The sequence below is a fragment of the Taurulus bubalis genome (assembly GCF_910589615.1).
Source record: "Taurulus bubalis genome assembly, chromosome: 3".
Lineage (NCBI taxonomy): Eukaryota > Metazoa > Chordata > Actinopteri > Perciformes > Cottidae > Taurulus > Taurulus bubalis.
Genome location: NC_136591.1, coordinates 4,266,961 through 4,285,776, shown reverse-complemented (window position 1 = coordinate 4,285,776; position 18,816 = coordinate 4,266,961). Strand labels below are relative to the sequence as shown.

Genomic DNA, 18,816 nt, shown 5'->3' with positions numbered 1-18,816 from the left:
TCTTCTCTCCCTCCGTCATCCCCACTTCTTTATTCTCTCTCCCCATCCTCAGAGATAATCCGGGTGGGCGACAACAAGAAGGTGCACCACATCGACCTGATCCTCCAGGAGCAGCTGCTGGCGGTCATCTCCGGCAGGAACCGGCACGTCCGGCTCTTCCCCACGCAGGCCCTGGACGGCCGCGAGACCGACTCCTACAAGCTGGCCGAGACCAAGGGGTGCCAGACCATCGTCTCCGGGCCCGTCCGCAACGGCTCGCTCACCTGCCTGTGCGTGGCCATGAAGAGACAAATCATCTGCTACGAGGTCAGATCAGTGCTCAACGACACTCTGAATAATGCGTGTGCTGTGGTAGCAGGGTTCTCACGGTCATGGAAAACCTGGAAGAGTCATTGAATTTTATTTAAATGGTTATTTACAGGCCTGTAAAAGTCCTTGAAAAAAAAAAAAAAAAAAAAAAAATCCCAAAGGTTTTGTAAAAGTCATGTAAATGTGTTATATTCATGTGTTCATGACGTTCATTTACGCTGAGTTTGAAATAATGAATATGCTTTTAAAAGAAAGACGCTCAAAATATAAGCAGGCATACATACAGGCATCTATATAAATGTTTATTCTTTTAATCAAACTATTGTCTCATTCATTTGAGTCATTTAAGGTTTACTGTATGCTTTGTATTCTCATTGTTAATTTAAATACTACATTTACTCACTTTTTACTGTTTACACCCAGGTTTCACTAAATGTTTGCTCATGGAAATTTGGTTTAAGGTCATGGAAAAGTCATGAAACCCACTGGTCAGAATGTGTTGGAACCCTGAGTATTCTGCTCTTTGTCGATGGACTTCCTCTCATCATCTTCTGCTGTCCAAACAGGTGAATAAGAGTAAAGGACGTCACCGGAGGTTACGAGAGGTGCAGGCCCCGGGGCCCGTTCAGTGGATGGGTCTGCTCAGTGAGCGTCTCTACGTAGGCTACCAGTCCGGCTTCACCCGCTACAGGTACCTGCTCTAGACACCGCGGAGGTGCTGTTGCATGTATTTTATCCATAGCTAAATAATCTGAGTGAATCTTCCTCTGATGCCCTCCACAGTGTCCATGGCGACATGTCCCCCGTCACCCTGCTGCACCCCGAGGACCACACCCTGGCCTTCATCCCCCAGCAGGGCCTGGAGGCCCTCTGCGCCGTGGAGATCTCCAGCAAGGAGCTGCTGCTGTGCTTCAACGCCATCGGAGTGTACGTGGACTCCCAGGGCCGCCGGTCCCGCCAGCAGGAGCTGATGTGGCCCGCGTTCCCCAACTCTGCCTGTGAGTGCAGGAAGTCCTGTTCAGTTACATCAGTGGCTCTCAAACTGTGGGGCGCGACCCTCTAGTGGGGCGCGGAGGTATTACAGGTGGGGCGAGGGGGGGGGATTTTTTCTTTTTTGTAATAAATGTTTTTAAATATATTTTTTTATCGTCCTTTATTAATCCCAGAGTGGGGGAACTATTCTCTGCATGTGACCCATCCTCACACATATCTGCACTCGTTTTATTTAGTTTGACACACGTTGAACATTATTGTTATTATCTTATATTCAGTGCAAAACAGGTTCATTTGCCAAATATTAGTTATTTTTTGCACAGATAGAGCTGTATTTGAATTGTTCTAACAAAGTGATTGCACATGTTATATTTGTTTTGTCTGATGGAATAATCTGGTTTACATGAAAGGGATTTACATTTTCTTTATTCTATTATTTGAAATCACAAAAAGCTATTTCAATAAAAATGTATGAGACGAGGAGGACCGGTTACTGAACTTCTGCCTTTTCCCTTTGTCCAGGCTACAACGCCCCCTACCTGTCGGTGTACAGCGAGAACGCCGTCGACGTATTTGATGTCAACACCATGGAGTGGATTCAGACCATCCCGCTCAAGAAGGTCAGTGCTGTGTGAATATGACGGGACTAGACTACACTTATGCTCCATCGAGACACCTGGAGGCTCTCTGGCTCCACCTAGTGGATTAGATGAATAATGCTCCAGATAACTCCAGATTTGACTTCAGATATTTGATATTTGATATATCCTTGAATGAAACCGGTGATTACTGACCAGATCAGTTGTGGATGATTGCTTCATGATGGATTTCTCCGCTTCCCCTCCAGGTGCGACCCCTGAACATCGACGGCTCTCTGAACCTGCTGGGCCTGGAGACGGTCCGGCTCATCTACTTCAGAAACAAGATGGCCGGTAAGAACACTTCAAACAGTCGATTCTACTCAAAGATGTCTTCTGTAGAGTGAAGGGTTTGAGCTGCACAACAAAGCAGCTTGAGTGACAGTAAAAGGTTGACACGCTGCTCCAAAGCACAATTGCATCACTTTGTAGTCGTTGACGTGAACGCATCTTTGTTTGCGTCTTCCAGAGGGCGATGAGCTGGTCGTCCCGGAGACGTCGGACAACAGCAGGAAGCAGATGGTGCGCAGCATCAACAACAAGAGGCGCTTCTCTTTCCGGGTGCCGGAGGAAGAGCGGCTTCAGCAGAGGAGGTGGGTACCTGCAGGGTTGTCTGCCTTCTCACTGAAGAGACCAAACCAGGACCACATGCTGGAGATAAAAACACTCTGAACTCGGTTCTTCCACTTATCTTGAGTTTGTGTTCCAGGGAGATGCTGCGAGACCCAGAGATGAGGAACAAGCTGATCTCCAACCCCACCAACTTCAACCACGTGGCCCACATGGGGCCAGGAGACGGGATCCAGATCCTCAAAGACCTGCCCATGGTACACACACACACACACACACACACACACACACACACACACACACACACACACACACACACACACACACACACACACACACACACACATTTACATATTTAGGTGGACACTTTATTTATCCCCGAGAGGAAATCCGGTTGTCACAGTAGCAGGCAACTTACATATGAGACACAAAATATAAAAAATATCATAAAATAGAAATATCAGAAATGCAAATCACAAATACTCAATATATACAACAAAACAAAACAGTGAAACGTAATAATTTATAATTTTTTTTTTAATAAAGTGCAAAAATGCAAAGTATGTGCAGTGTATATGAAGTGTATAAAAATAATGAACAGTGACAAACAACAGCAGTGCAAGGGCTGTTGTTGAGAGACACACACACACACACACACACACACACACACACACACACACACACACAGACACAGACAGGTGTACACACATCATTCTTAAAGACTTCTTTGAGCAGATTGGAGCACAGAAACATAGGTACATATTGAAACAGAGCTACTGGGACTGGAGTGTGTGTGTGTGTAGACCTGCTTCTACAGAACCAGCACACGTGTGTATGTGTAGACCTGCTTCTACAGAACCAGCACACGTGTGTGTGTGTGTGTAGACCTGCTTCTACAGAACCAGAACCCCATCCCATCGTTATCCTAAGCTGTCTTCTGTAGCATGCCAACATGTGAGCAGAGAAAGTTTCCAGATGAGTCCCTGTTTTGTGAAGCTTGAGTCACTCGATGAACCTCCTCCTCCTCCTCTTCCTCACACTCCTTCATCCCTTAAAGCCCTCCATCCTTAAAGCCCTCATCTCGCTCCTCCTGAGGCTGTGCGTTAACGGAGGCCATGCACGCGTGTCTCTCCGCTCAAAACCTGCGCGGCCGATCTCACGCGGCGCCACGTTTTGCGCGGCATGTCGTCCTCTTCCACGCTGCTCACTGCTGTCCTCCTGCACGGCACTCTGTGTTGTGTGTGTGCGCGTGTGTGTGTTTGCTCTGTGCGTGTTTAAAAACCCAGAACGTCCGTGTTCAGGAGAGCCGCGCGGGCTTCAGCGGCTCCGTCAGCATCCCCTCCATCACCAAGAACCGCGGCGAGCCGGGCCGCTCCATGAGCGCCAGCAGCGGACTGGGCATACGTGAGTAACCCGCAGAACCACGCCGCTCCGCCGTAGAACCGGAGCCCCCCCTCCCCCTCCCCTCGCGGCATGCAAGTCTTTCATCTGAAGTATCCTCCGTCCGTCCAGGCTCGTCCTCGCAGAACGGCAGCGCCCTGCGCAGAGAGCTGTCTGGAGGAAGCTACGGATCCAAGCGGCAGACCATGACCTCTCCCTCTGAGAGCTCCCTGTCCTCCGGCGGGGGCGTGGACTGCGGCGACGCTCCGCTCTCCCAGTTTGACCGAGAGGTCAGTGAATGCACCGTCGCTGTACACACATCACAAGATCATGTTTTCGGATTGGCCTGAACGACATCGGCTTTGTCCAGATGCACTTCATGATTGTCTCCATGCCGTTGTTCCCCATTGAAAGACATCCTCCCTCTGTCCCATCCGTCACAATCATCCCGCCCACCTCATCCCACCGATTGGCTAGCTCCCTGTGATGTCATCGTGAACGCAGCTCAAGAGGTTCTCCTTTTCTCCCTCTAGACCAGGGCTGTCAAACTCATTTTCGTTGAGGGGCCAGACCAGCAAAATCATAATAACGTAAACATAGCGACAATAATTCTCTCTGTTTGAATCATTGGTGAAGGTTTTTGGATGATGAACCCTATTTTAAGGTCTTTCTACAATACACTAGAGACATAAAGAGCCTCTGTTTACCTGCCTAGGCTCTCCTCTGCAGATTCCCTCACTTTGTGAAGCCACTTTCATGACGTCATCCATTTTTAACGACTTGCAACACAATGCCTCCTGGCGCAAAATACAGTGAAATGTCCAAAAACGTTATCCGCCATTTGCAGCTCGTACTTTCTCCCGATCATTGATGGCGCTCCGTCTCTAGACTCTCCACTTTCTTGACACCCCTGCTCTAGACTCTCCCTGGTCCCTGCTTCATGTCGACTGAAGGAAATGTTTCTCATGTCCGTAGCAGTTTGATCTTGTAAACCCTGAAATGTGAGTAGAGGTTTCGTTAGAGCCGTCCTCCCCTGTGCAGCTTCCTCTTCACTGCCCCGCAACATAATTTTTGATCTATTTCCAACGGTGAACACACCTTCCACCACCCATCCTCATGGCCCATAAGCCTGGACTCTGTCAGCTCCATCCCTCGCCCCCCTTCACCCTCCTCCCTCCTCCCTTCCTCTCCGCCTCCCACCCCAGCATGTTGTCTGTGGGCCGGGCGCTGAGTTCTGAACTCTCCTCTGCAGTGGCAGGCAGTCTCACCGTCGGAGAAGACCCCCGACCTGAAAAGGGCTTTAAGGACCCTGCTTAGTAAGATGAAGGTAATGTCAACAGCTGCTACGACCTGCACACGCAAAACACACGCAGAACGTACGTAGAAACACATGCAGAACGCACGCAGAAACACATGCAGAAACACACGCAGAAACACACGCAGAAACACACGCAGAACGTACGTAGAAACTCATGCAGAACGCACGCAGAAACACACGCAGAAACACACGCAGAAACACACGCAGAAACACACGCAGAACGCACGCAGAACACACGCAGAACGCACGCAGAAACACACGCAGAAACACACGTAGAACCACGCGCAGAACCACGCGCAGAAACACGCGCAGAAACACGCGCAGAAACACGCGCAGAACACACGCAGAACGTACGTAGAAGCACACGCAGAAACACACGCAGAAAGTACGTAGAAACACGCGCAGAACGTACGTAGAAACACACGCAGAAACACACGCAGAACGCACGTAGAACCACACGCAGAAACACACGCAGAAAGTACGTAGAAACACACGCAGAAACACACGCAGAAACACACGCAGAACGTACGTAGAAACACACGCAGAAACACGCGCAGAAAAACACGCAGAACGTACGTAGAAACACACGCAGAAACATGCGCAGAAAAACACGCAGAACGCACGTAGAAACGCACGCAGAAACGCACGCAGAAACGCGCGCAGAAACGCGCGCAGAAACACACGCAGAAACACACGCAGAACGTACGTAGAAACACACGCAGAACGTACGTAGAAACACACGCAGAACGTACGTAGAAACACACGCAGAAACACACGCAGAAACACACGCAGAACGTACGTAGAAACACACGCAGAACGTACGTAGAAACACACGCAGAACGTACGTAGAAACACACGCAGAACGTACGTAGAAACACACGCAGAACGTACGTAGAAACACACGCAGAACGTACGTAGAAACACACGCAGAACGTACGTAGAAACACACGCAGAACGTACGTAGAAACACACGCAGAACGTACGTAGAAACACACGCAGAACGCACGCAGAAACGCATGCAGAACGCACACAGAAACACACGTAGAACCACACGCAGAAACACACGCAGAAACACGCGCAAACACACGCAGAACACACGCAGAACGTACGTAGAAACACACGCAGAAACACACGCAGAAACACACGTAGAACCACGCGCAGAAACACGCGCAGAAACACGCGCAGAAACACACGCAGAACACACGCAGAACGTACGTAGAAACACACGCAGAAACACGCGCAGAAACACACGTAGAACCACGCGCAGAAACACGCGCAGAAACACGCGCAGAAACACGCGCAGAACACACGCAGAACGTACGTAGAAACACACGCAGAAACACGCGCAGAAACACGCGCAGAAACACGCAGAACGTACGCAGAAACGCGCGCAGAAACACGTGCAGAAACACGCGCAGAAACACGCGTAGAAAAACACGCAGAAACGCGCGCAGAAACACACGCAGAACGCACGCAGAACGTACGTAGAAACACGCACGCAGAAACACGCACGCAGACACGCGCGCAGAAACACACACAAAACGCACGAAAAAAACCTAACATACGCAGAAACAGAACACACGCAGAACCACGCGCAGAGACATAACACACACAGAAACCACACGCAGGAACGCACTTAGCAACACGTGCAGAATACGCGTAGAAACACATGCAGAAACGCGCGCAGAAACACACGCAGAAACATGCGCAGAAACACACGCAAAACGCACGCAAAACAGAACACGCGCAGAACCACGCAAAAACACACGCGCAGACCGCACATGAACATGCGCAGAACCACGCGTAGAAACATAACACACACGCAGCAGAACCACGCGCAGAAACATAACATACGCAGAAACGGAGCACACGCAGAACTACGCGCAGAAACATAACATACACAGAAACACACGCAGAACACACGCAGAAACAGAACACACATAGAAACCACAGGCAGGAACACGCGCAGAACACGCACAGAAACACACACAGTGTCATTCACAATATCTGTCAAACAAACCCATTTAGTCGCGTTAGCTAGGCCTCCACCATTCCAGCCCCGCCATCCAGCAGCTTCTGCCGGTCACATGATCATCAGCCTGGCCTCACCTGGCCGGTGTCATTTGTCCGTTTTCTGATGTAAATGGTGCAACGCCGCTGCTGCTGCTGCACACGTCTCCCCACAATCACAGAGCATGTCTGCTTCCACTCAGCCGGCCTCGTGCTCCTCACCATGAGCAGAGCACCACGAGTAAGGGTTCCACTCGGCTCCCTCTTTCTCTGCTGGGAGAACGCATCAAAGGCATTGATTTCATTGGATTGCAACACGTCACAACCTCTCTGGGTCAAAAGGCAACGACTGATTGGTTCATATGGGAACTCAGTGTCACACAGACGGATGTAGCTGGGCAGCGCTTCTCCCAACACCCTGCAGCCTCTGCGGTGAACACCTATGAGAACCGGCAGCTGCCCGTCTCCATTGCCTTGTGAACGGAGAGCAGATGGCTGATAGTGTGAGAGTGCGTGACGTTTCATAGCTCCGGGTGTGTTTACGGCAGAGCTTCTTGGTGGTTTTCAACGTGTTTAGAACCCAAACGGGAGGCGCTTGTCTTCCCAGCACATGAGCTCTCTGTGGACCCCGAACCTGAGGACACGGTCACTGACATGCTGGAGCTCTTTGCTTAAAGGGAAGGAGAGTGTTGTCATGTCCTCGCAGAAGCCTTCATACTGTATGCTCTGCACACTATGAAGGCTCCTCCTCCTCATCCTCATCCGGCCTGTCTGCATGTTTGTTGTCCTTCAGATCATTTCTGGTCAATTGAGCCGTTCATGTGCTGCTGATGTGGAATGTAGTGGAAGACGAGGAGAGCAATGACTTTCCATCTGTCCTCCCTAAGCGGGAGAAAGAATCTGCATGCTCACCGAGAGTAGAGCAGGGTCAGGGTTCATACGCTCATGGACAACCTTAAAATGGTTATTTCCAGGCCTGGAAAAGTCCTGTCGTTCATTTACGCTGAGTTTGAAATAATGAATATGCTTTTAACCCTCGTGTTGTCTTGGGGTCAAAATGACCCATCAACACACATACATATACACTCGTACACGGGTCATTTTGACCCCAAGACAACACAAGGGTTAAAAGAAAGACCCAGGCATACATACAGGCATCTATATAAATGTTTATTCTTTTAATCAAACTATTGTCTCATTCATTTGTGTCATTTAAGGTTTACTGTATGCTTTGTATTCTCATTGTTAGTTTAAATACTACATTTACTCACTTTTTACTGTTTACACCCAGATTTCACTAAATGTTTGGTCATGGAAATTTGGTTTAAAGTCATGGAATCCATTGGTCAGAATGTGTATGAACCCTCGTCACAGTAGAGAAGTGATTCCTTCTAGACCGCTATGCAGAAATATAAACACTGTAGTTAAAGTGGTGATCTGCAGCTTCCATCGTCTGATTTATGCTCTTCTCCCCTCCCTCAAACTCTCTCTCCTCCTCCTCCTCCAGGATTCGGACTCGCCCCGTCACTCCACGGCCTCCAACAGCTCCACCTTCAGCAGCCCTCCCAGTCCGGCCTCGCCGCACAAGGCCAAGTCCCTGTCCCTGGAGAGCACCGACCGCATGGGCTGGGACACATGAGCCTCCGTCAGCTCCCCCACGCCCCACCGCCCCGCCCGCTAGCACGGGACTCAAACCACCCTCCTCTCTGACCCCCACCGCCCAGAAAACTGCACCTCCAGACGAACATTTACTCCACTTCCACAACCTCGACGTTCCCTCTTCGTACTTCCAGGACGGGGCGGAACCCTGAAGAGAGTCCGTTATAAAACATGAGGGGTGCTGATGTTTGAGTGTGTGTGTGTGTGTGTGTGTGTGTGTGTGTGTGTGTGTGTGTGTGTGTTGGAGAGAATCTGTGTGTGCATGTGTTTATTCAGAATGGGCTGGTGATATAGGAAAGAGAAGCTCTGTCCCCGGTTGAGATTCACTCCAGACTCTGAAACCTCACGATGCAACAAAGAGAAGAGGATTATTATCCAGAGAGCGAGATTTGTATTTGTACATAGGACCATTTTGGGGTTTTAGGGGACGATATTTTAATTTATTTATCAATCTTTGACGAGGAGAGGTAGGTTTGCTTCGTGGCCTGAAATCAGACGGGTGGAGCTTAACCCCGCCTCACTTCCCTCCTTTCTCTTTGGGTGCTGCAACAATTGAAAATGTCCAACAAACTAAAAAAAGAGAAAGGAAAGCAATGATTTTTCTTTTTTCTTTTTGCTCATGATATTAAGTGCAGTGACTTTATAATTTGTATTTTTTTAATTTTGACCACCAACAAGCAGCGTTAACAATGACATCATCACAGCTCCTCTGCTACTCTCTCCCTCATTGGTCCAGCGCGATGACATCATCCAGCAGCCTCGTGGGCGTGGCCTCTCATATTGTGGGCGTGGCCTCTCGTAGCGTAGACGCTCCACTTCGCTGTACAACCAACCAGGCTCCCATCACAATAATGTACATAGGTTCAAAGTAGAGAGTAATATATGAAAAGGAAAATACTATAACGACACGGGGAAGAGCGGAAACCCTCTTTCACTTTTATTTCCCCTGTTTGGTTTCTTCTGAGTGATTTGGGGTTGTGTTCACACACACAAAGGCCATTTTAAACCACTTTCCCGTTTTCATTTTTTTACCGATTGATTTTAGATTGCTTTGTTTTATATGGTGCGACACGCATTGTGCATTTGTTTTTGTTTTGGTTCCTTTCTCCCGTCTGGATCGACACCGCTGCCCGTGCTGTAGAGCGAACACATGAATTAACACACACACACACACACACACACACACACACACACTCTGAGGCGGTGTTTTTATGCAGCCGATGCCTTGTCCTGCTCCTCTGTGACTGTCGGGAGGAGACGTGGCTCATTAATCAACCGTTAGTGTTTCCTGGATGGGAGGAGCTTGATTTAACCAAAAAAAAAAGGAGAAAAAGAGGGCGACTCTGACACTATTTAAGTCTTTCTCACAGCCTTTGCATATTCTGACGGTTTGGTCGATCTGTTCACTACAAAGAAACGTTTGTAAGTACAAAAATAAACACTAAAATGAGAATGTAAACACTTAAAGATGAGCAGCGTTTGTCTCGACAGATGAAATGACCTCAGTGCGACCTGTAGGAAACGCTGACGGGGCAGAATGAGGTGACACTAAGGACCTGGCCGTGAACACTAACTAGAATGTGGTTCTCATGGTATTATCTGTGAGGAGAACCTACATACGGTTCCCTCCTCTTTAGGAACTCAGAGCTGAGCCGCAGTACAGACTCCTGGGTCACAGTCTTCCACGTTATTCTGCTGGTTATTCTGTTTGTTAGAAAGGGAAACGAGTACTTCGATTCCCCTCTGAAATAAACCCATTCCAATTATTTTTTTTTTTTTTAAGTATTCCATTTTTTATGCAGAGTGTCGGGGAGGTTTGGAACTCCTCATGTGACACAGCTGGTTTATTCCAAACAAACAACCACCTCTTTTAAAGCTAGTGAGTCTCCGTAGTTCCTGCTGGAGTTTCTGTAGAATGTATTAGATGTTTTATTGGCCATTTATTGTACAGAAAAACTGACCCTAGACATGCCAGTTTAAGGAGAGGAGGAGGAGAAACTCAGGAAATGTCAGAACCAATGAATTCCTTTCATGTAGGTGGAAGAGTCTGTTTGATGGATGGATGAGTGAGTGAGATGTGACCCGGGTGGAGACAGCAGGGAGGGAAGTGGAGGACCGGAAGAAAGAAGAAGAAGAAGAAATGTTTTTCAGGTGGTTTGATGGCTGAGGTGTCACCGTGGAAGAAAATAATACAAAATAAATAATTCAAACGCCTTTGCATTTCAGTGAGGTCTTATCTACAGAACCTTCTATATTATTTTTGCTCTTTCATATCATATTACACCTTGTTTTTTTTTTTTTTTTCTAGGATTGCTTTGTAATAATTTGTACAGTTTTGCATGTTATAGATGTAATCATTTTGTTTTTCGGTTTGTTGTTTTACTTGGACTTGCTCCTTTTTGAACGGTTTGGGCGTTTTACTGAGGATAACCCACTACAGGTGATGTAGATTCTTTTTTGCACAAAAAAAAAATATTTAAGGTGTAAGGTCAAGACAAAAAATAATGTACGGAACTGGCTGCCACACTTATGTGGAGAACTCATTATATTAACCTGACTCCGATGTATTTCAATAAAGCGGAGGGCTGTTACAAATACAACCCAGCGTGTCTGTGTGTGCTCATTACTGCTGTGTCGCTGGACATTCTTAAAAAAAAACTTTATTACAAAAGTTCAATTTTTACATCTTTCCAATTTTTGCCACCAGAGGAAATGTTGGTCTAACATTTTACAGTAGCTTTAGAAGTAAGGACTCATTTAGAAACGGGACAAACTACTCAGAATTTGATTCTAATTCCAGGGGGCACTATCTATTCAAACTGTTCTCACAGGACTCAAAGCTAACGTGACCCTGAGCCGTGTGTCTGTTGCTAGCTAGCTAGCAGTGTATCTGTTGCTAGCTAGCTGTGCGTCACACTGTTATCTAGCAACAGACACACTGCTAGCTAACTAGCTGTTTCACACTGTTAGCTAGCAACAGACACACTGCTAGCTAACTAGCTGTGTCACACTGTTAGCTAGCAACAGACACACTGCTAGTTAACTAGCTGTGTCACACTGTTCGCTAGCAACAGACACACTGCTAGCTAGCTAGCAGTTGACACTGCTAGCCTCCTAACGGGCAGATTTCACAGTAGAAAGCTTTAACTTGCGTTAAATGGCGTGAGTTAGCATTAGCTTAGCTTTCTGTCTCAACATAGTCATAAGGCAGGAGTTTGGATTCAGCTTTTCTCCCTGTATTTTAGCCCTTGCATTCTTCCTCTTATTATACATCACATCACAGCAATGAAGTACCTCAATATAAAAACAAACGGTTTCTAAAATGTTCAGCAGTCATATACAGCATCTGCAGAGAGGGCTTGCACAGGTTGTTGTTCCCAAGACTAATGTGTTACCCCTCGTAAAGTTTCACATCCGGTGTGAATGGTTTGCCTTTATAAATACGCTTTCAGCAAGTTAAGTTACCAGAATTTAAGGACGACAGTAGCTGAAGAGGTGCAAAATATTTCAAATGTATCCAGTAAAAAAAACAAATAAAAAAGATCAACCGGCCCAAGTGCTAACCAGCACAGTCTAGAAGAGAAGGCTGCTCTAGTGTCTAACATCTCAGTCCCTTTATACAAACAAGTACAGTCAAAACAATCCAGTGCAGTCAGTCAGTGTTGTCACATGTTCAGCAGTCGAGCCTCGTCCATATTCTCCAGTGTTTGTTTTCCACAGGTCGCCATCAGGACCAGAAGGTCACATCGTTAGTTTTTTGTAAACTGGACAAAGATTGTTTTGAACTTCAGTTTTTGGGATCAGCTAGTGTGTTGAGTAAAGCCGAAAGGACATTTTAAGGCATCGGTCCTCTTCATTTGGCTGGATGTAGCCCTATTCTAGCTAAACAGCTTCAGCGCTGAGCTCCCAAGTTCAGCGGCAGAGGACGGCACCCTGGCTGCTCCTGAGCATTCTGTCTAGAAAGAGAAAGACGCGTCTTCTTTCCCGCTCCTCCTTCCAGTCACAGCTTCCATCTTCAGAGGCGTACCGGATCCTCTTCAGGCTGTAGTCCCGTCCTCCTCCAGGACTCGGTGGATCCCGTTCCCGGGGACGCCGTGAGCGGCGGTGCCGGTGAGGTCCCTGGCGCTGCTGTGCCGCGACTGGCTCTCCAGCCGCTGGGTGGAGCCGTGCCGCGACAGCCCGTCCAGGCGGTTGGTGCTGCAGTGTCGGGACGGTTGGTCGTTGAGACGAGGCATGCTGCCGTAGAGCAGCCGGTCGTCTGCAGCCCGGAAACTGGGGGCCGTATACCTGGGACAAAGACAAACGGCAGCATCAGGGCCCGGCGTAACAAGCCAAATGAACCCCGCCGAGATTAAGCCTGGGTAATACTTGGGCCAGTTAACTAGCTGTGTGTACTTAACTTACCTGACAAAGCTGAACCCCCAATAAAATGTTGAAAAATTAAGTAATTCTTGTGTATATCACTAAACACTACTGATATCATGGGGGTATAATCTGGCCTAGGCCGGTGGTTCTCAAACCTTTTTTAATAAAGACAATTGAAATCCCTTTCCACTAAACCAGATCGCTCCATCAGACAAAAACTAATAACACGTGCAATCACTTTGTTAGAACAATGCAAATAAACAAATTGCCTATTGTGGCTGCAAATAACCTGTTTTGCATTAAATATAAGATCCCACCTGTCGTCTCGGGAGCGGCGCAGGCTGCCGTGGTAGCTGCTCATCTTGGAGCGAGCGCTGCGGACCGAGCCGGCCCGGCTGGTGCTGGCGCTGGGCGGCTCGTCCAGCATGGCCAGGTGGGTGGAGGAGGCGTGGGTGGAGGTCCCCTGAGTGGAGGTGCCGCACGACTTTCTTACGATGGGCGCGTTGGGGTCCCTGAGCAGCAGCCGGGCGAAGTCGGGCTCCTGGAGCACTTGCCGGCTCTCGTTGACCATCCCGCTGGAGGAGGGCAGGGAGGGAGTGGAGGAGGAGGAGGAGGAGGAAGAGGAAGAGGAGGGGAGTGGAGGCAGTGAGAGACGCAACAGGGAGGGGAGGGACAGTGGGAAGGTGGCGGGGTGGTGGTGGTAGAAGAGAATGGAGGAGTGGGTGGAGCAGGCGGTGGGAGACGGGGTTAATGCTCTGAGTTTGGAGGAGGAGGGGAGTGAGTGCAGAGAAGTGTTCACCACCAAGCCACACACACAGCTTAAAGGACAGAAGAGACCAAGACCAGTACAGGTTTGTCCCCATGTATGAGGTACTGATCCATAAATGTGCTGCTGTTGAATATAGTATAGGATATAATGTGTCTAAAACGGTCATAGTACACTATAGTGTGTCGAAAAAAGTAAATGTAAAAAAGCTGTTGTATGATAAAAAAGTTACTGGAATGTGTAGTAAAGGTAAAAATATTGGGACAAAACGTATGAACACTTTTAAAGACTCAATAATTGAAGCAGTCTGTAGAGCCGTGCAGCTTAACAAAGCGGCCGGTAGCGTCAGTGTGTGTGAGGTGTGTTTAAGTGTGTGTTAGGTGTGTGTTAAAGTGTGTGTTAGGTGTGTTTAAGTGTGTGTTAGGTGTGTTTAAGTGTGTGTTAGGTGTGTGTTTAAGGGGGTGTTAGGTGTGTTTAAGTGTGTTTTAGGTGTGTTTAAGTGTGTGTTAGGTGTGTTTAAGTGTGTTTTAGTGTCTGTTGGGTTGGGTTGCTGTTTAGTGCATGTTTTAGTTGTGTTTAAGTGTGTGTTTTACGTTTGTTTAAATGTGTGATAGGTGCATGTTTAAGTGTGTGTTAGGTGTGTTTAAATGTGTTTTAGTGTCTGTTGGGTGTGTTTAAGTATGTTTTAGGTGTGTTTATGTGTGTTTAAGTGTGTTATGTGTGTGTTATATGTGTGTTTAAGTGTATGTTAGGTGTGTTTAAGTGTGTTTAGGTGTGTGTTAGGTGTGTTTAGGTGTGTTTGGTGTGTTTAAGTGTATGTTAGGTGTGTTTAAGTGTGTGATGGGTGTTTAAGGGTGTGTTAGGTGTGTTTAGGTGTGTTTAAGTGTGTTTTAGGTGTGTTTAAGTGTGTGTTTAAGTGTATGTTAGGTGTGTTTTAGGTGTGTTTAAGTGTGTTTTAGGTGTGTTTAAGTGTATGTTAGGTGTGTTTAAGTGTGTGTTAGGTGTGTTTAAGTGTATGTTAGGTGTGTTTAAGTGTATGTTAGGTGTGTTTTAGGTGTGTTTAAGTGTGTGTTAGGTGTGTTTAAGTGTATGTTAGGTGTGTGTTAGGTGTGTTTAAGTGTGTGTTAGGTGTGTTTAAGTGTGTGTTTAAGTGTGTGTTAGGTGTGTTTAAGTGTGTGTTTAAATGTGTGTTAGGTGTGTTTAAGTGTGTGTTAGGTGTGTTTAAGTGTGTGTTAGGTGTGTTTAAGGGTGTGTTAGGTGTGTTTAAGTGTGTGTTAGGTGTGTTTTAGGTGTGTTTAAGTGTGTGTTAGGTGTGTTTAAGTGAGTGTTAGGTGTGTTTAAGGGTGTGTTAGGTGTGTTTAGGTGTGTTTTAGGTGTGCTTAAGTGTATGTTAGGTGTGTTTAGGTGTGTTTTAGGTGTGTTTAAGTGTGTGTTAGGTGTGTTTAAGTGTATGTTAGGTGTGTTTTAGGTGTGTTTAAGTGTGTGTTAGGTGTGTTTAAGTGTATGTTAGGTGTGTTTTAGGTGTGTTTAAGTGTGTGTTTAAGTGTATGTTAGGTGTGTTTAAGTGCGTTTTATGTGTGTTTAAGTGTGTGTTAGGTGTGTTTAAGTGTATGTTAGGTGTGTTTTAGGTGTGTTTAAGTGTGTGTTAGGTGTGTTTAAGGGTGTGTTAGGTGTGTTTAAGTGTATGTTAGGTGTGTTTTAGGTGTGTTTTAGGTGTGTTTAAGTGTGTGTTAGGTGTGTTTAAGTGTGTGTTAGGTGTGTTTAAGGGTGTGTTAGGTGTGTTTAGGTGTGTTTTAGGTGTGTTTAAGTGTATGTTAGGTGTGTTTAGGTGTGTTTTAGGTGTGTTTAAGTGTGTGTTAGGTGTGTTTAAGTGTGTGTTTTAGTTGTGTTTAAATGTGTGTTTAGGTGTGTTTAAGTGTGTTTTAGGTGTGTTTAAGTGTATGTTAGGTGTGCTTTAGGTGTGTTTAAGTGTGTGTTAGGTGTGTTTAAGGGTGTGTTAGGTGTGTTTAAGTGTATGTTAGGTGTGTTTAAGTGTGTGTTTAAGTGTATGTTAGGTGTGTTTAAGTGTGTTTTAGGTGTGTTTAGGTGTGTTTTAGGTGTGTTTAAGAGTGTGTTAGGTGTGTTTAGGTGTGTTTTAGGTGTGTTTAAGTGTGTGTTAGGTGTGTTTAAGTGTGTGTTAAAGTGTGTGTTAGGTGTGTTTAAGTGTGTTTTAGGTGAGTTTAAGTGTGTTTTAGTGTCTGTTGGGTTGGGTTGCTGTATAGTGCATGTTTTAGGTGTGTTTACGTGTGTGTTTAAGTGTGTGTTTTACGTTTGTTTAAATGTGTGTTAGGTGCGTGTTTAAGTGTGTGTTTAAATGTGTTTTAGTGTCTGTTGGGTGTGTTTAAGTATGTTTTAGGTGTGTTTACGTGTGTTTAAGTATGTTATGTGTGTGTTTTATGTGTGTTTAAGTGTATGTTAGGTGTGTTTTAGGTGTGTTTAAGTGTGTTTTAGGTGTGTTTAAGTGTGTGTTTGGTGTGTTTAAGTATATGTTAGGTGTGTTTAAGGGTGTGTTAGGTGTGTTTAGGTGTGTTTAAGTGTGTTTTAGGTGTGTTTAAGTGTGTGTTAGATGTGTTTAAGTGTATGTTAGGTGTGTTTAAGTGTATGTTAGGTGTGTTTAGGTGTGTGTTTGGTGTGTTTAAGTGTATGTTAGGTGTGTTTTAGGTGTGTTTAAGTGTGTGTTAGGTGTGTTTAAGTGTGTGTTAGGTGTGTTTAAGGGTGTGTTTAGGTGTGTTTAAGTGTGTTTTAGGTGTGTTTAAGTGTGTGTTAGGTGTGTTTAAGGGTGTGTTAGGTGTGTTTAGGTGTGTTTAAGTGTGTTTTAGGTGTGTTTAAGTGTGTGTTAGGTGTGTTTAAGTGTATGTTAGGTGTGTTTAAGTGTATGTTAGGTGTGTTTAGGTGTGTTTTAGGTGTGTTTAAGTGTGTGTTAGGTGTGTTTAAGTGTATGTTAGGTGTGTTTTAGGTGTGTTTAAGTGTGTGTTTAAATGTGTGTTTAGGTGTGTTTAAGTGTATGTTAGGTGTGTTTTAGGTGTGTTTAAGTGTGTGTTAGGTGTGTTTAAGGGTGTGTTAGGTGTGTTTAAGTGTATGTTAGGTGTGTTTAGGTGTGTTTTAGGTGTGTTTAAGTGTGTGTTTGGTGTGTTTAAGTGTGTTAGGTGTGTTTAAGTGTATGTTAGGTGTGTTTAAGTGTATTTTAGGTGTGTTTAGGTGTGTGTTAGGTGTGTTTAGGTGTGTTTTAGGCGTGTTTAAGTGTGTGTTAGGTGTGTTTAAGTGTGCTAGGTGTGTGTTGGGTACATACTCTTTGCGCCTCTTGCCGTGGAAGAAGCTGGCCCACTCAAAGCAAGTCTTCTTACTGCCGACCCAGAAGACTGAGGGGATCCCCACGATCAGCATCATCACGTACTTGGTGAGGAACAGGGCCAGGTCCGGACGACTGGTGCGCTCCACCTAAAGCCAAACACACGCAGAAGGTTCTGGTTAGTGTGTGTGTGTGTGTGTGTGTGTGTGCACACGTATATGCTCGTCTGTTTTCTACCAGCTCATCTGCAATAACCTCAAAACAGCAGATGCTGTGGAAGATGCACTTCAGGGTATTAGACAGCATCTATTAAACCAGTGGTGGCCGTCAGGGCCTGCTAAGACTTCTCTGCTGGGCTAAACCTAATCACAAAGTTATAGCTATTTTATAATGTAATTGTTTTTCACAAATACACTACATGTATTCTAATTATTTTTCCCTATTAGCTTATTTTCTCATTACACAGCTTCCTCTGTTGCTCTGCCTTCAGCCTGCAGCTTCCAGCCTGCAGCTTCCAGCATGCTGCGCGGCCGCTGGTTAAGGATCTGTTAAGAGCGCTCATCCAATCACATTTCACCTCTGTTTCTCTATGAAATAGAGAGTGGCGTAAACTACATGGAGAGGCCTTCTAGCGTTATGTACGTGTGTTTCGCCACAGGGCCCAGCATGACCATTAACGTGCGCTGTGATTGGTCAGTGGTGCAGCGGCAGTAGGTGGCGGTAATGCACCTTTTGTTGGATACCGTCCTCATTAAAAAAGAAGAAGAAGCTAGAAGCTAGATGAAACAGACACAGGCCCAATTCCAATCTCCCCCCCTGAACCCTCAAACCCTGAACCCTCAGGGATTTACTGACGTCAGCTGCTAAGTAGCTGAGTGTGAGAGGCTGTGAGGACTTGAACTGGTGTGAATATAAATAGGACAGCACTTTGCTGCAACATATCATGACATAACATGACTACATAAAAACATATTGTGGACAATTGTGTATTTATTTGATACTTTTTATTCACTGATTTGAACGTCTTCCTCACGAGATGAGAAGTCATTTTTAATGATCTATTTACTCGTTTTTGTAAAAATGAAATGTTTGATGAATGTAAAAAAAATATTATTATATATATATATATATATATATATATATATATATATATTCTGCTTGCATTCCTCTGATTTCATATGTTTTATGTTTTTTTTTTATGTCTTCATGCTTCCATTGGGAACTGCGTGTTTAACGTCACATTGCTATGAACTGTGGGTAATTCCCTTAGGCAAAGTCAGCATTAGATGCTGACTTACGGAAAGGGATCATAAAGGGGTCAAAATGTCTGCCAGAGAACCTCAATCACTCTACGATGTGACAGTGGGACACCACAACCCTTGTGAGAAGAGTGAAACAATTAAGTAACTGTTAATAAAACGCCGTTTCTTCTCCTTAAAGTGGTTAAAATAGCTCAGCAGGTCGGTCCACACACGCATGA

The 18,816-nt window shown here is 46.0% G+C and overlaps 2 protein-coding genes across 4 annotated transcripts in view; one reads left to right on the top strand and one right to left on the bottom strand.

Moving 5' to 3' along the window:
• The window catches only part of cdc42bpab (CDC42 binding protein kinase alpha (DMPK-like) b), a 74,590-nt gene extending 63,120 nt beyond the window's left edge, over positions 1 to 11,470 (top strand). For both annotated transcript variants that reach the window (XM_079216020.1, XM_079216019.1), the window contains 10 exons: positions 53 to 306; positions 876 to 1,000; positions 1,093 to 1,307; positions 1,825 to 1,922; positions 2,150 to 2,234; positions 2,410 to 2,533; positions 2,650 to 2,767; positions 3,797 to 3,914; positions 4,023 to 4,180; positions 8,726 to 11,470. In XM_079216020.1, coding sequence (XP_079072146.1) covers positions 53 to 306; positions 876 to 1,000; positions 1,093 to 1,307; positions 1,825 to 1,922; positions 2,150 to 2,234; positions 2,410 to 2,533; positions 2,650 to 2,767; positions 3,797 to 3,914; positions 4,023 to 4,180; positions 8,726 to 8,857 — 1,427 coding nt within the window. In that variant the 3' untranslated portion in view covers positions 8,858 to 11,470. The remainder of the gene's footprint in view (positions 1 to 52; positions 307 to 875; positions 1,001 to 1,092; positions 1,308 to 1,824; positions 1,923 to 2,149; positions 2,235 to 2,409; positions 2,534 to 2,649; positions 2,768 to 3,796; positions 3,915 to 4,022; positions 4,181 to 8,725) is intronic.
• Positions 11,471 to 12,914: 1,444 nt separating this feature from the next.
• Positions 12,915 to 18,816, bottom strand: part of fzd3a (frizzled class receptor 3a) — a gene marked incomplete at both ends in the record, with an annotated part of 25,544 nt that continues 19,642 nt past the window's right edge. Inside the window, 3 exons of one of the 2 annotated variants that reach the window (XM_079216021.1) lie at positions 12,915 to 13,164; positions 13,560 to 13,997; positions 17,337 to 17,485. In XM_079216021.1, coding sequence (XP_079072147.1) covers positions 12,915 to 13,164; positions 13,560 to 13,997; positions 17,337 to 17,485 — 837 coding nt within the window. The remainder of the gene's footprint in view (positions 13,165 to 13,559; positions 13,998 to 17,336; positions 17,486 to 18,816) is intronic. The other variant, XM_079216022.1, reaches the window with a different exon arrangement.